Source organism: Synchiropus splendidus, chromosome 1, assembly GCF_027744825.2.
Source record: "Synchiropus splendidus isolate RoL2022-P1 chromosome 1, RoL_Sspl_1.0, whole genome shotgun sequence".
NCBI classification, from domain to species: Eukaryota; Metazoa; Chordata; class Actinopteri; order Syngnathiformes; family Callionymidae; genus Synchiropus; species Synchiropus splendidus.
Window position 1 is genome coordinate 55,258,037 of NC_071334.1, and position 13,018 is coordinate 55,271,054.

Here is a 13,018-nt window from a genome sequence, read left to right on the forward strand (position 1 = left end):
CGTCGAGGCGACTGACTGAGCACTTCCTGCCAAATGTTGAGGAAGAGCACCGTTTTTATCCTTGAAGAATTATCTCATGAATTTGGTTCAACAAAGCTATTTATTGTCATAAAAAATAATCGAGTTCATTCAGAAAGCCGTCTTTCATGAAATATTACCTCTTTTAATGAGTGCACTATTTCAGCAGTTAGAACTTTCATGGCTAATTGTAAACAAGTCATCTTTCCTTATTTGAGTTCAACGTGATAGAAGATTAATAAAGTAAAAGAAGATTAATAAAGTAGAAGATTAATAAAGTAAAATAGAGAAAATGCTGTGCATTGACGCATTAATGGTTTGGGGTTGCACATTACGTTCCAAAAAATATTTCCAGCGCAGCTGACCTGTACATTCATTTGTAATGCTACACATTTTCCACAATGTGCCTCACAATGTGACACCAAACACACCTCAATAAACTTGCTAAAAAGGTTATACTTACTGTTAGGTGCCGGGGGTAGACTATCACTGACCATGCTCTCTGATTCTACACAGACATAAAAACAGAAATATTATCAGGCTTGTTGACATCACTTAAATTATAATGAGTAAACTAAACAACCAGAGAAATCCCTGTACAAATTCACATAGCTTTCAAGACAATCTGGCTGTGTGTCTTACCTCTGTGAGCTCTCACATGAGTCTGAAAACAGTTGTAGTACTTGTACTTCTTCCCACACACGCCGCACACATAAGAGCCTGTGTGACGCAGGAAAACAATTGCCACATCAATAACTCTGAAAATAAGTGTAACTTATTCAAGGATGAGATCAAAGGATTGTGTAGTCAAGAAGAACTTTCACAAATGCAGGATTACATTGGAAGCCAAGGGCGTCACAGAGAACATATGCACATACTTTTGTCTATTGCTGGCCACAAACCATCAATCCCCCAAATATGCAGTCTGTATTCCATACCATTAAAAGATTGCAGGTTTGTAGCAATGCAGACAAACTGCTGAACTGGTTATTCAACATTCGGGATGTATAAATAGCAAGATATAATATTGAAACGTAGCATGCAGAGGACATGAACTACTATGCTCAAGACAGGCTGGATTAATTAAAAGTTAATCTTAATATGATGAGACATCTGTTATTGAATTGGCGTTTGCAGTCCACAGCTGCCTGTCGTTCAAGATGAGATAATGTAGATTTAAGTTTCTAAATGCATCGTGAGAGATGAAATCATTTGCAGCTGGAATCTCACAAAAACACAACATATTTTGTGAACACGAAATCATATACAGTAAGCATGATGATGTAAACATTCATCACAAAATACATAGGTACATTTTTAGCTATTTAAAAGAACATTAAAGTATGCATTTTACTTTATTGTCTTTACGCACCCACTAACTGAGTTATCATAAAAATAAGAAAAAAAAACTGTTTATTTTGTTTTTATTTTTGGTTATTTTGTGAAGTTGATGATGAAATGTAGGGATTCATCACAGACACACAAGTCGACAAACTATAGTAGTTTCATATTCGTTTCAAGTTTCTTTTCATAACACTGCGATTTTAATTAGGGGCGCACCGATCAACATCTTTGACCTTCCGATCTGATGAGATCCAGATATGGATATCTGCCGATACCGATATTCCTCCGATCCGATACGTGAGCTCAGTTTGCTGTCGTTTTTTTTTTTAACCATTACTGTTGACTGTGCATTAATTAGAGAAGGCAACTAAGTCAGTCCTGACAACAGTAAAAACACTATCCTAAAACAAATTTGCAACTCTGAAGGTTTCACATCGGTAGTTGATATTTATTAATTCCAGGACGAACATAGGTAGAAAGTTAATTGAAACAAGACCCTACGTCATTTAATAAGCAAAACATCTTAGACTTGCTCTTCCAAAAATCCATTTTCCGACTGACAAGTGACATACTAGTTGACTAGTTTCCCTCAATTTTGTTGTATATTAAACTTATTTCGTTTTAGTACAGGCGACATAATAACTTGGGACAAGAACTGAGTTCAAAGCTCTGTATGAATATTAAGCACCAATAACAAGACCAATAAACTGGCCTCAGGCCAACAAGCCAAGGGTTATGTCAAACCTCATGCACATCAACTGCATCATAGAGATGGCTCAGTTCTGGATGGATAAGGTTCTGATCTCCTGGCCTTTTCTTTGTAAGCAACAGCTTGTTTATCTCCCCAGGAAGTCAGTGCAGTCACGACTAGGCCTTTGTTTCTGCTGCTTTTATAAATGTCAGTTTTAAACACACTGCAGCAATTTTCATGTTTTTAAACTTTACCATCTCAAACAGGGACTGAATGTCATGTGTCATATCGATTTAGTTTGTTTACCAATGCAGGAGTCGGTGCTCTTGCTGGGCGGAGGCGTCCCCAACGCGAACATGACGTCACCGGGTGACCGGTGAGAAGCGGCGCCACTCGTTCTGGAGTCATTTCCCCCAATGACGACGCAGATCTCAGCCGGGTTGGAGTCGCCCACCTTCCCATTACTTGTCTCAGCAAGCCCCGGTTCCTTCTTGATGGTGACGGGTGGAGGACTTGAGGTTTTGGTTGTAGCAGCTAAAGTTGGTGACACACTTTCTGTCGCCGCGCCTGCACCATCCAATGGCTCTTTTGCAGGATTGACTGCCTCTTTTACACTCATGTCTCCGCCTCCTCTGACCCGGTAATTCTGGGAGAAAAAAGAAAAAAAACATCAAGATTTCACCATAATCGTGCGACCACCACTTCCAAAACTAACTTAGTTTTGGCTGGTAACAAAGGTGCAGCTCACACAGAGATACAGGCGTTGGACAAAATAACGGAAACACCTTAAAGCTAACAAAAGCTTTAAGGTGTTTGTATTATTTTGTCCAAACCCTGTACATGAACAGCTTTAAGAGTATTTATCTGGACAACAAATAAGTACTCTAATGACAGCTGAAGCTGTATAACCGTCTCTCAATAACCGTCTCTCTGGTGCAATGACCTATTTTTAATCTAGTTTTATTTTAATTTTTTATTATTATTATTATTGTTTTATTCTCTGTGTGATGCTCTTCCTGACTGCCTGCCCTTTCTTGCCTCTATTGCTGCTGGAAATGTAAATTTCCTGGAGGGAGTCATCCCAAAGGGATCAATAAAGTCTAGTCTAAGTCTAAGTCTGAAGCATGAAATTAAAGTATGACAACACAATTATCTACTACAGAATGATCAATTCATAACAGCGATTAGAGCAACTTAAGATGTTTTGCACAGGAGCGTCATTTCAAGACTTAAAAAAGGACACAGGTCAGGAGTTTACCACCATATTTACAAGCAACGCCACAAGTTTATTTTTGTCTAGATGACAGACCTTTTCAGGAAAACAAAATTTCCATGAGTAGCTTCACTGTTTGTAAATGGCCTCTTACGGCACAGAAACCGCAGTCCCAGGCCTCCTTAAGGTACTGATTTCAGAAATATCCAAATTACACAAGTCGGCACTCAGGCACGAGGCTATAAAAGGCATCGTCGGGAGAACAAAATGAAACCGAAGCAAAACAGTTCAGCCTGGAAAAATGTTGCATTAATCAGTTAATGATACACACAATTTTGGGAATACATTCCTGAAACGCCAGACAATTTAAGAACAGATTACTATTACACTGATTGACTTTAACATTCACTTTTTTATTTTTTTAACATTTTAAGGGCACATGAATGTTTGAGTTATCAAGTCCAAGCCTTCACATAAACATAAAAAAGAGAGAGAAAAGCATGACAGAAATGCAGGGAATCTATCACTGAAGCCATCAAGTTTTTATTTATTATTATTTAAATTTAAAATCAACCCTCAGCATGACTCCCAATAGTTATTTTTTCATTTATTTTTATTCTGTTTCTTTTTCACAGAATCACAGTAACCGGGTATGTTTCTATTCGTAGTCATTTACAAAAGGAAAATTACTTTGACCACAAGCGAAATGGAAGCTACAACAAATGTCTGTGTGGAGATTCCGATTTATGCAGGGAGTGGTCCGGCAGGTTATTTTCTGATTCAAGCACTGATACATGTTCCCAGCAGTACAGCATTTCAAGCCTCATAACTGCGACCCACATTTTAACAGAAAGAAAGAGAAAACTTTACTGGTAATAAAAGTAGGATTAAAAACAAGTTGACATTATGATTTACAGTATAAAGGTTTCTCGCGAGCATTTGTTCAATATAATCCTAATCGTTTAGTGATTCGATCACAAAACCCCACCTAAAACTAATCTGATTAAATCTCGCAAGAAAAAAAGTCACGGATAATAAGTTATTGCTGATTCTGGCTGATTTGTTTTCCAAAACACACAAAGGGTCCAACAGAGCGGCAGATGAAGTTCAGTGTGAATCCATCTTCTCTCATCAGGGAAGTTTGCTCAACGTTTCAAATATCAATTTCATGAGGCCTGTTTTCCATTTTCACCCGACTTATACATTCCATGCTAACAAGCTTAACAACGGGAAGCTTCATTCTTTTTGTTTTTACGGAATATACATTTCTCCAATCTTCTCCTCAAACTGCGGTGGAAAAAAAAACGTGCGTAAATTTAACAGCGAGTCAACAAAAATGCAGTAAAGCATGGCCTCCCCCCGCTTCTCTGAAATGCTGCCTCTGGAAAGCAATTTCAAAGTTGAGAACACCGGTATTTGTCAGCGTTACGGCAGAATTTACACTTGTATGAAAATTTCTCAGCCATGACACATCTAATCTTCCACATGTGCAAAACAAATGTTCCATCAGTGATTTAAGATCCAATTAAGGTCAAGTTATAAGATGAAATCGCAGCCACAAAAATACAAAAAGTACATTTCACATGATGGGATGATTTTGTGACGACACATTTTACAGTCACGTTTAACTATTTTACAGTTCCTTAGTGGGTCATCAAACTATTCCCATCAGAGCCTTATCAACCTTCATGAACTGGGATATCTGCATTTAATAAGTAGACAGTCATACCGTGCTAAACACTCCCCCAATCAGAAAAAAAGTAGGTTGCATGACCAAACTCCCGCCGAGATACATGTAAGAGTCTCAGTTGCCGCCAGACAATCAGGAAAGAATCCACAAAAATATGAGCCATAACATCTGTTAGACTGCATTTTACAGTTAAACAGACTGGACTCAGTTGAGCACAAATATTTATACACAAAGGTAATGCAACTGTTAAGAGGAATTTAAACCAGCATTTATGTGTTATTAAATTCTTCTGAATTAGAATTTTGTGTTCAACACGGATTTCTAAACCTATAGGAGAATGTAAATATCGAAAATTCCATTGCTGTTTATTATTTGTCATAACAGTTTTTCAGCAGTTTCATTGCTTCCAGACAGAATAAAGCTACATAAACTATATACAGGTATTAGGGGTCTCAAACTCATGGCTTGCAGGCCATTTGCAGCCAGCAAGACTGATTTCGGCAACCCGCCTCTGGGTGTTAAATTATATAGCGTGGCTCCCTCTTAGTCAAATGAGAGATGGAAAAAAGAAATACCCCACTGATATAATTTTTCTTTATGGTAATACTCATGGCTGAAATGTTACTAGACCATAAATGATCATTAAAACAAGGCCTTCAGCCATTCCCACTGTGAACAAGGCAGGCTGCCCAGGGCCTATCGAGAGAGTAAGTGTTTTTCACCAAATCACTCAAATGAACATTACTAGATATGACTATGAAAACATGATTAGATATGAAAGGAAAAAAAGTGCAGCCCTTCGGTGCATGCTGGGACCCCGCAGGACAAGAACATTCACCAACACATTCACGATTGGCACCAGTATGTGATGCACATTTGTGGGGATCTAACACAAAGGTGGGCAGTTAAATTTCCTAAAGGGCCACATTCTAAATTGTGACTGTTGCAAGGGGCCATCATGTCAAAAGAAAGGCGGTGATGACTATGAAATGTCATAGAAAAAATCTTAAGTAACAAGGATGATATGAAAGCTAAAAGGTTAAATGGAAGCAAGGATATTACAAAGTGTGAATATGCCGTGAACACTATAAAAAGAAACATTGTGCATGCATTTCACTTGAATAGAGTTAATAATAAAACTATGGACCAAACATCAAACATGAAGAGGCAATTTTCTTCAAAATATATTTTTACATTTTTTTTCAGCAAATTTTGAGGAAAATACTAAAATGACAAACGAAAACAAGAAAAAAAATTTTTGTCATAAATGTGTTGTATTTACTGTTGAACTAGTTCTGGCTAAAACTGTCAAAAAAAATAACAAAACTTATCAGTACAGTTTTAGTCTGACCTCATGAGTGCCGCAAAAACACAGGCAAAGGGCCACATATGGCCCCCGGGCAGCACTTTGCCCAGGTCTGATCTAGCAGGTGGTGTTTGAAGCCAACTATGTGTCACATGTGGAGGTTTTTTGGGGGGTTAAAGTGGTTTGCATATCAACAGTTAAGTGCATTTCAATACAACTCACTCAAAATGGCTTTAATTACAAGCTAAAGATGGAACAAAATCAACTATGATGTGCAGAAAAAAATCTTGGTCTCACCAGCCTCACTAAGATTTTGCCTCTGGTGGCTCTCAGGTCAATTGAGTTTGAGACAAAAAAGATATGGAGAATAGGGATGGGCGATAACTTATCGTACACGATATACCGCCAAACACAATCTCCACGACGACAATTCTGCATTTCACGATAAATTCAATAAACACGTGACACACTCACTGCATTGGACTCAGACACGTGAACATGACGAGACCGCAAAGCCGCGCCGAGCTCTCCAGTTCTGCGGCGTTTGACAGCCGACACCGCCGTGTGACGGTTTTGGAGAGTGTGGTGGACTTTGGCTCCCAACCATAGTTTTTAACTTATTTTTAATACAGGGAACCTTTGAGGATTACACTGGTCGACTCTGAGTCCCTGGATCAGTGTCTATTTTATTAGATGGTGTGGTCCTAATAGGTTCTCCGACACGGTTATTTCTAATATTTCTTCAGCAGCATCTAGGAAATGCGTCCAGACTGGTCCATAGTAATAAAGTAAGCTGTAAAGAGACATGAGATACAGCAGACAGAGGGCCAAATAAGTGTTATCATGAAACACTTTCAAGAGAGACTGTAGTGTCCAACGGATGGAATAGAATGAAAATGTATTTTTTTTAATTATTGTTATCGCCGAAATTACAACAGATGTAACTTTTTTGTCCATATCGCCCATCCCTAATGGAAAAGCATCCCGCCTTTGGTTTGCTTTTGTGTCGTAGAGGTATCAGGAGGCACACAACGAAATTTTGAAAAAAAAAAGGAAAGGGATTCTGCGGAGTTTGTCATCTACTCAGAACTGCCCCTTTATGTGGCCCCAGTTTGCTGATTAACATGGATGCTTGGATCAGTCAGTACCTGAGTCTGCATAACTAACCACTGTCAGCACCGAGGAAGAAGCTTGCCAAATATATTGATTTCTATTGGTCTAAAATTCAGCAGCTGGGCTTCGATCTGGTTTTCACAGATGTTACAATTTTGGCATTTGGTCCAGTTTACAATTGATTAGGAAATCAATTCCAACTCTCAAACCCGTTGAGCTGCTTGATGTGCTCTTGTTCGGAATCCTAAAGTCGAGGCTGAAATCAATAAAGATATGGTTCCTTTCGACAGGCTTTTAGCTCGGACGCCCTGAACTGCAAAGCATGAAAAATATGGACGACCATTCAGAACAGGACGCCCTAAATGTTGATCATTAATGCCTGTCAGATCGTGCCATGTCCTACTCATCGTGTCATCACACTGGTTTTTATAAAAAAAGTGTTTCCGCCTGGTAATTTCGCAGAGCGTGATCAAAATTAGCCAATTCCCAACCGTTTTGCAGCAGTAGCTAGGCACCATATTTGTTTACTGGCGTAATCTCGCAGTTATCCACATCCCACGAGCCGACACACTCACTGCATGCATATATATATATATATATATATATATATATATATATATATATATATATATATATAGTGGGTGGGGCTTTGGACACCCTGTTTCAACAGTTGTTACATTAGCAATACTGTTAAAAAGGGAGCCTTGTAAAGTCGATGCACTGTTTGCATGTTCCTGGACTGAGTTGAATGGATAACAGGGTTTACGCTACATGGCGCAACGCCGCAGGTTAATAAATGAGAGCCACCACGCCTTCAGAAAATTCCATCTCAACTCTCACATGATCAAGACGCTGCATCAATTGATCTACATCATCACTATGCCTAATGATTATTGTCACAATTATACAAAACTTCTGAGTGAAGTGTAATTCTTCCTGTCACTATTGGAAACCAAAAAGCAGATTCCTGATATACAGACCCATAACTGAGTCCAGGAACAGTGTTGCAATGGCCCTCTGAAATAGTGCAACTGATGTATGAATAAAAGCATTTATTTATAGTTTGAAATTATATTTTCATGGACATTTCAGTATGCATGTTCAAAAAAAAAAAAAAAAAAGCAGTTCTGCCACAGTCACAATGCACGTTTGCCAAATGGACTTTGTTCTTTAATGATCTGAAGAGCCTGATATAATCCAAGTGACAGCACCGTGGCAGGAGCTGAAATCTCCAGACGCACATTAGCTTGATGTTCACCCCCCACAACACTTTTCCTCCGATATAAATCAAGCACAACAAATATAAAAGAAGACCAACATCATATAAACAAACTCACGAGACCAGACAGCGGTTTGCAATTTAATGATTTCATTTTTTTATTTTTTATTTTTAACAAATCAAAGATCTATAGATAGCAGAGACGGTAGTGGAAGTTCGGTAAGCATGGTGAAGCCATATTCCGATTTATGTCAGTCTGTGATTTGGCCCTGCTGCGTTTTTAAAATGTCAGTGCATGCATATTAACCACAGTATATCACAGAACTAAATTTATCCGCAGAATAAGGAGGTTAGACACACAAGGAAAACATCTCCACGTCCTCTGTTCAGATTTCAGCACTTAGTTGAGCTACTTAAAATAATTGGCCTATATTTGGCCTGAGCAGTATCTGCCTCTGCAAAAAATAATGAAGTAAATCAATCACTGTCCTTGGTGGAAAAAAAAAAAAAGTCTTTGTTTTAGTCTTTGGAAAAAGACCGGACTCGGACAAAAATACCCAACTGACTTCATATGAATGTGAAAAGACAAATTTGTTGAAGGTTTTTGAGAAAATGTTTCCACTCTGGGGGGATTAAAAATAGGAAATCGTTTAAAATGAAAGTGAAAAGAGGGGGGTTGGAGGGCTGTATTCACGCCTTGAGTTATCCAGAGCAGAGGAAGAGAGAAGCAGCAGAGGAACAACACGGTACAGAATACTACTTCTGTTGGGCGCAGGAGAGGAAAATCAATTCCTAAATGCATCATGACGCAGACTAAAAATATTCTGAATCGATTAGAAAAGGTCAATAATCAATTTTCTAAATGTTCACTTACTAACTCAAAATTGCCCATGAAAGCAGTGTGCAACCAAGGAGCACATCAGAAGACTATTGAGGCGCACACAATTTGGACTCCAGCTGTATTAATATTTGATCAGTCGTCAAACAGCGCGTTCAATTCTTCTATGTTGTTCAAATAGAAGTAAACTTCTGCAAACCCCATCACAAAACAGTCTTATCTAAACAGGGTTAAATCTGAGGCCATGTTTCTGAATAGGAAATAAATGCAATCTCAGGTTCCAATTCAAAATGAGGGGACACTGGTGAATGTCTTTAGTTATTGAGTTGTAACCAGAGGACTTTGATAAACATTAGGAAGCTAAAAAACAAGGCACTGAACAGGATTTTGCTCGAGAAAGGAATGTATGAGAAAGCGTAAAAGTTAAATAGCAAGTAACAACAACAATCTGTATTCAATTAAATCACTAAAATAAGTGCCGGGTTTATGCCAGAATTTTTTTTTAAACTGTGACCGAACAGAACAGAACGCAATCAAGACATGACAGAAACAGAGCAGACATTTTGTCATTTACCGACTTGGTGACACTAAAATCGTTAGTTTTTAACCATGAGAAGTAAACGTAGTTCCAATCTAAGTCGTCCTTATATAGTACGTCTTTTCATTTGTCTGGCTGGAATGCACCACTTGAGTCCTGCGTGCATCGGACTTCAGTCATTAGGTTTTATTCTGGATTTTTCCACGTCTTAAACTGTCAAAAACTGTCATGTTCATGTCATCGTGACATGAACATGACAGTTTTTGTTTCCACTTTGTTTAAATAATTGTTGTACCACGTGAGATTTCATCTATAAAAAGAGATTATTTTTATGATGGCGGGGTGGCACTCTTTTAAGCCGCGGCATTGCGCCACGCTTGTTTATATGTGGCGGAAACCCGGAGCTGAGCTTCCATGTGACTGAGGTGTTCATTCAACTTAGTCTAGGGGTGGCTAGGTTAGTTTGATAGCAGTTACAGTATGACAATTGCATACCATTCGTGGACCACGGAAGGTGCATCATTGATTTGTTTGCTGTGTTTCATAAAGACACGTGAAAGGAGCTCCTGAGCGGAGGTACGCACTGCCTCAGGGCATTTCCAGTTATATTAAGTATGGAGTGATTTCTGAGTAGACAACCTATAGCCTCTTCAGTTGAAAACAGTTGTTTGGTATAAAATGGTTTTTTTTGTATTTATCTGAAAGACAACAGCAATCAGCATTCACACGGGATTAAAACAAAAAAAAATCCACTCCCTTTTTCTCAATTAATTAGGTCATCCTTCTTGCCAAAAACAAGCGCCTGTTTTTTTTCCGGGAATTAACAAGCTCCATTTGTCTGATATAACAGGACACATATTTCAAAACAACCGTTTTCCAGAATCAAAAGGATAATTTCTCAGGATACAGGAAGGAAAAGAAACACTTTTTCCCATGAATAACAAAACGTCGGTCTAAATGACACAAATGAATCACTGTAATGCATCCCACTTGTTTGGAAAAGAGTATTATTAGTTTTACTATAATACAGACATTGTATTGATTTGGCATGATGTCCAACTGACTGGTGATGTCATCTAGTGAGATCTGTTTCCATTACTGTAAAAACAAACTGACAAATCTATGAGGTCATTTTCAATAAGCTAAAAAAAAAAAAAAAAAAAAAAAAAAAAGATGAGGTCTGATTCACCAATTGAATTCTTCCCCTATTGGTTTCTCCAGGTATCTGCAGACTAAATTAGATGTATTATTTAGCAAAGATCATTCGATTTTAATATCTGCAGGGCGCTGAACTCCAACATCAACAAACAGCAATAGGCCTGGACGATTTGGACCAAAAACAAAATCCTGATTATTTGCCCAGTAAAGTCTTTTTTTTAGATTTAATTTAAATTGAGTGAAACTACAAAAGAGTAACTTGCACTCTACATGCTGACCCAACGTCCCACCAAAGTGGTGGTAGTTGGCAGCTCCGTGTTTCCTTCTGCAGCCACGGTGGCATGTTCCGTCGAGCTTAACAAGGTGTTCAAATGTACACTTATTCTGTGCTTCAAGCACAGGTGCCCGGTGCTGCGGGACACAGGCAGAAATCTGACTGGTACAGACAGAACCAGACCATGATCAGTGGTAAATCATCAACCTGTCTAAAGAACGTGTCAAGCCTTATTTCGCACTTTGTAATTTGAGAGTTTTGCTCCACTGATAGAGCTGGTCACCCGGACCTGCCACTGTCTCCTCACACTGTCATGTCACAACAAAAGTGTTTATAATCCTGCTGTTTGGACAGAAAAACAGGCAAGTGTTAGCACTGGTATTTGATGAAGGTATATTCGCGAACCAGGCTTTAGGTGCGGCTTGATGGCTGCTCGCTTGACCACACACATTTGCCTTGCCTTTCTCAGCAACAAACTCATGTCTTTGTACAGCTCACAAAAGCCAACATCCGAGTGCAACTTAGTGTTCACTCTGCAGGTTCTCTGTCAAGACTGATAAGGGCGCTACGATGGCATCAGGAAAGAGAGGGTATCCTAAAGACTACAGTAAAAGGGAAAAACAATTTCATGTCTTTACCAAGTTGTTCATATCAAAAATCTGATTAAAAATAATAAGCCCTAAAGAAAGAAAAATCCTGAAATTTCCAATGAAGCCTTAAGTTAAAGGCAAAACATTTGTTCACAGTAACATTTAAAAGATTTTCTGGCAAAATCTTCCCACCAATTCACTCTATTTAATCAGAGAGAATCAGAGCAACTTTGGTTCAACATCAAAAATGTTATCACAATCACCTTCTCAACAATTCCATTAGTAGTTAGTGAGATTCTGATTCACTCTGGCTTTTATTACGCTCAGCTGCATGCCTTTTCAGAAGTTGCCACAATATTGACAGATTCCATCTTGGCGCGTCAATAACTGCTTAAACGAAGGACATAAAAAACGGGGGAAAGATGCACTGCATTCTAGTCACCGTCCTATTGGCTACACACTCACTTTCAGAGAAAAAAGGCATTGATAAAAGGTATCGATCAACAGGAGAGAAAATAGTGGGAGAAAAATAGATACATCACGTCATTCAATTCAGAGGTTTGTGTGTCTCCACCAACACTATCAACAGACTGTCTAAAAGACATGAATTTGTTTGACCCGCTACTCGATCTAAATTGGAAATTTTGGCCCCTAATGTGATCGAAGTTGACACCTGAGCTAGGAGGTGTCCGAGATGATGGTCGCTTGTTTGATCTCCAGGCAACTTTCTCATGATGCTGTGAAAATGAGAACACTCATCACATTCATTTCTAAGGTTGTACTCCTATACGACATTGTTTTACCATAGTATCGATACGACTGCCGGCACACACACTCAATTGTAGAACTAAGTAAAGTTGCCATGATACTATAATTGCTATTTCGATATGGATACCCAGAAAGGTATTAAATAGCATTTTCAATACTGCAGGGATTAAAGAAAATAGAACACAAGATGTTCATGTTTTCACTTAGTACAAATAAATGCAAACTAAAAAACATACAAGTTATATGAACTTGATGCTC

The 13,018-nt window shown here is 38.5% G+C and overlaps 1 protein-coding gene across 6 annotated transcripts in view; it reads right to left on the reverse strand.

Annotated features, from left to right (window-relative positions):
• Positions 1-13,018, reverse strand: part of znf618 (zinc finger protein 618) — a 51,946-nt gene that overhangs the window by 28,099 nt on the left and 10,829 nt on the right. For all 6 annotated transcript variants that reach the window (XM_053858553.1, XM_053858517.1, XM_053858546.1 and 3 more), the window contains exons 2-4: positions 2,360-2,699; positions 661-738; positions 482-526 (exon numbers count right to left, since the gene is read on the reverse strand). In XM_053858553.1, coding sequence (XP_053714528.1) covers positions 482-526; positions 661-738; positions 2,360-2,672 — 436 coding nt within the window. In that variant the 5' untranslated portion in view covers positions 2,673-2,699. The remainder of the gene's footprint in view (positions 1-481; positions 527-660; positions 739-2,359; positions 2,700-13,018) is intronic.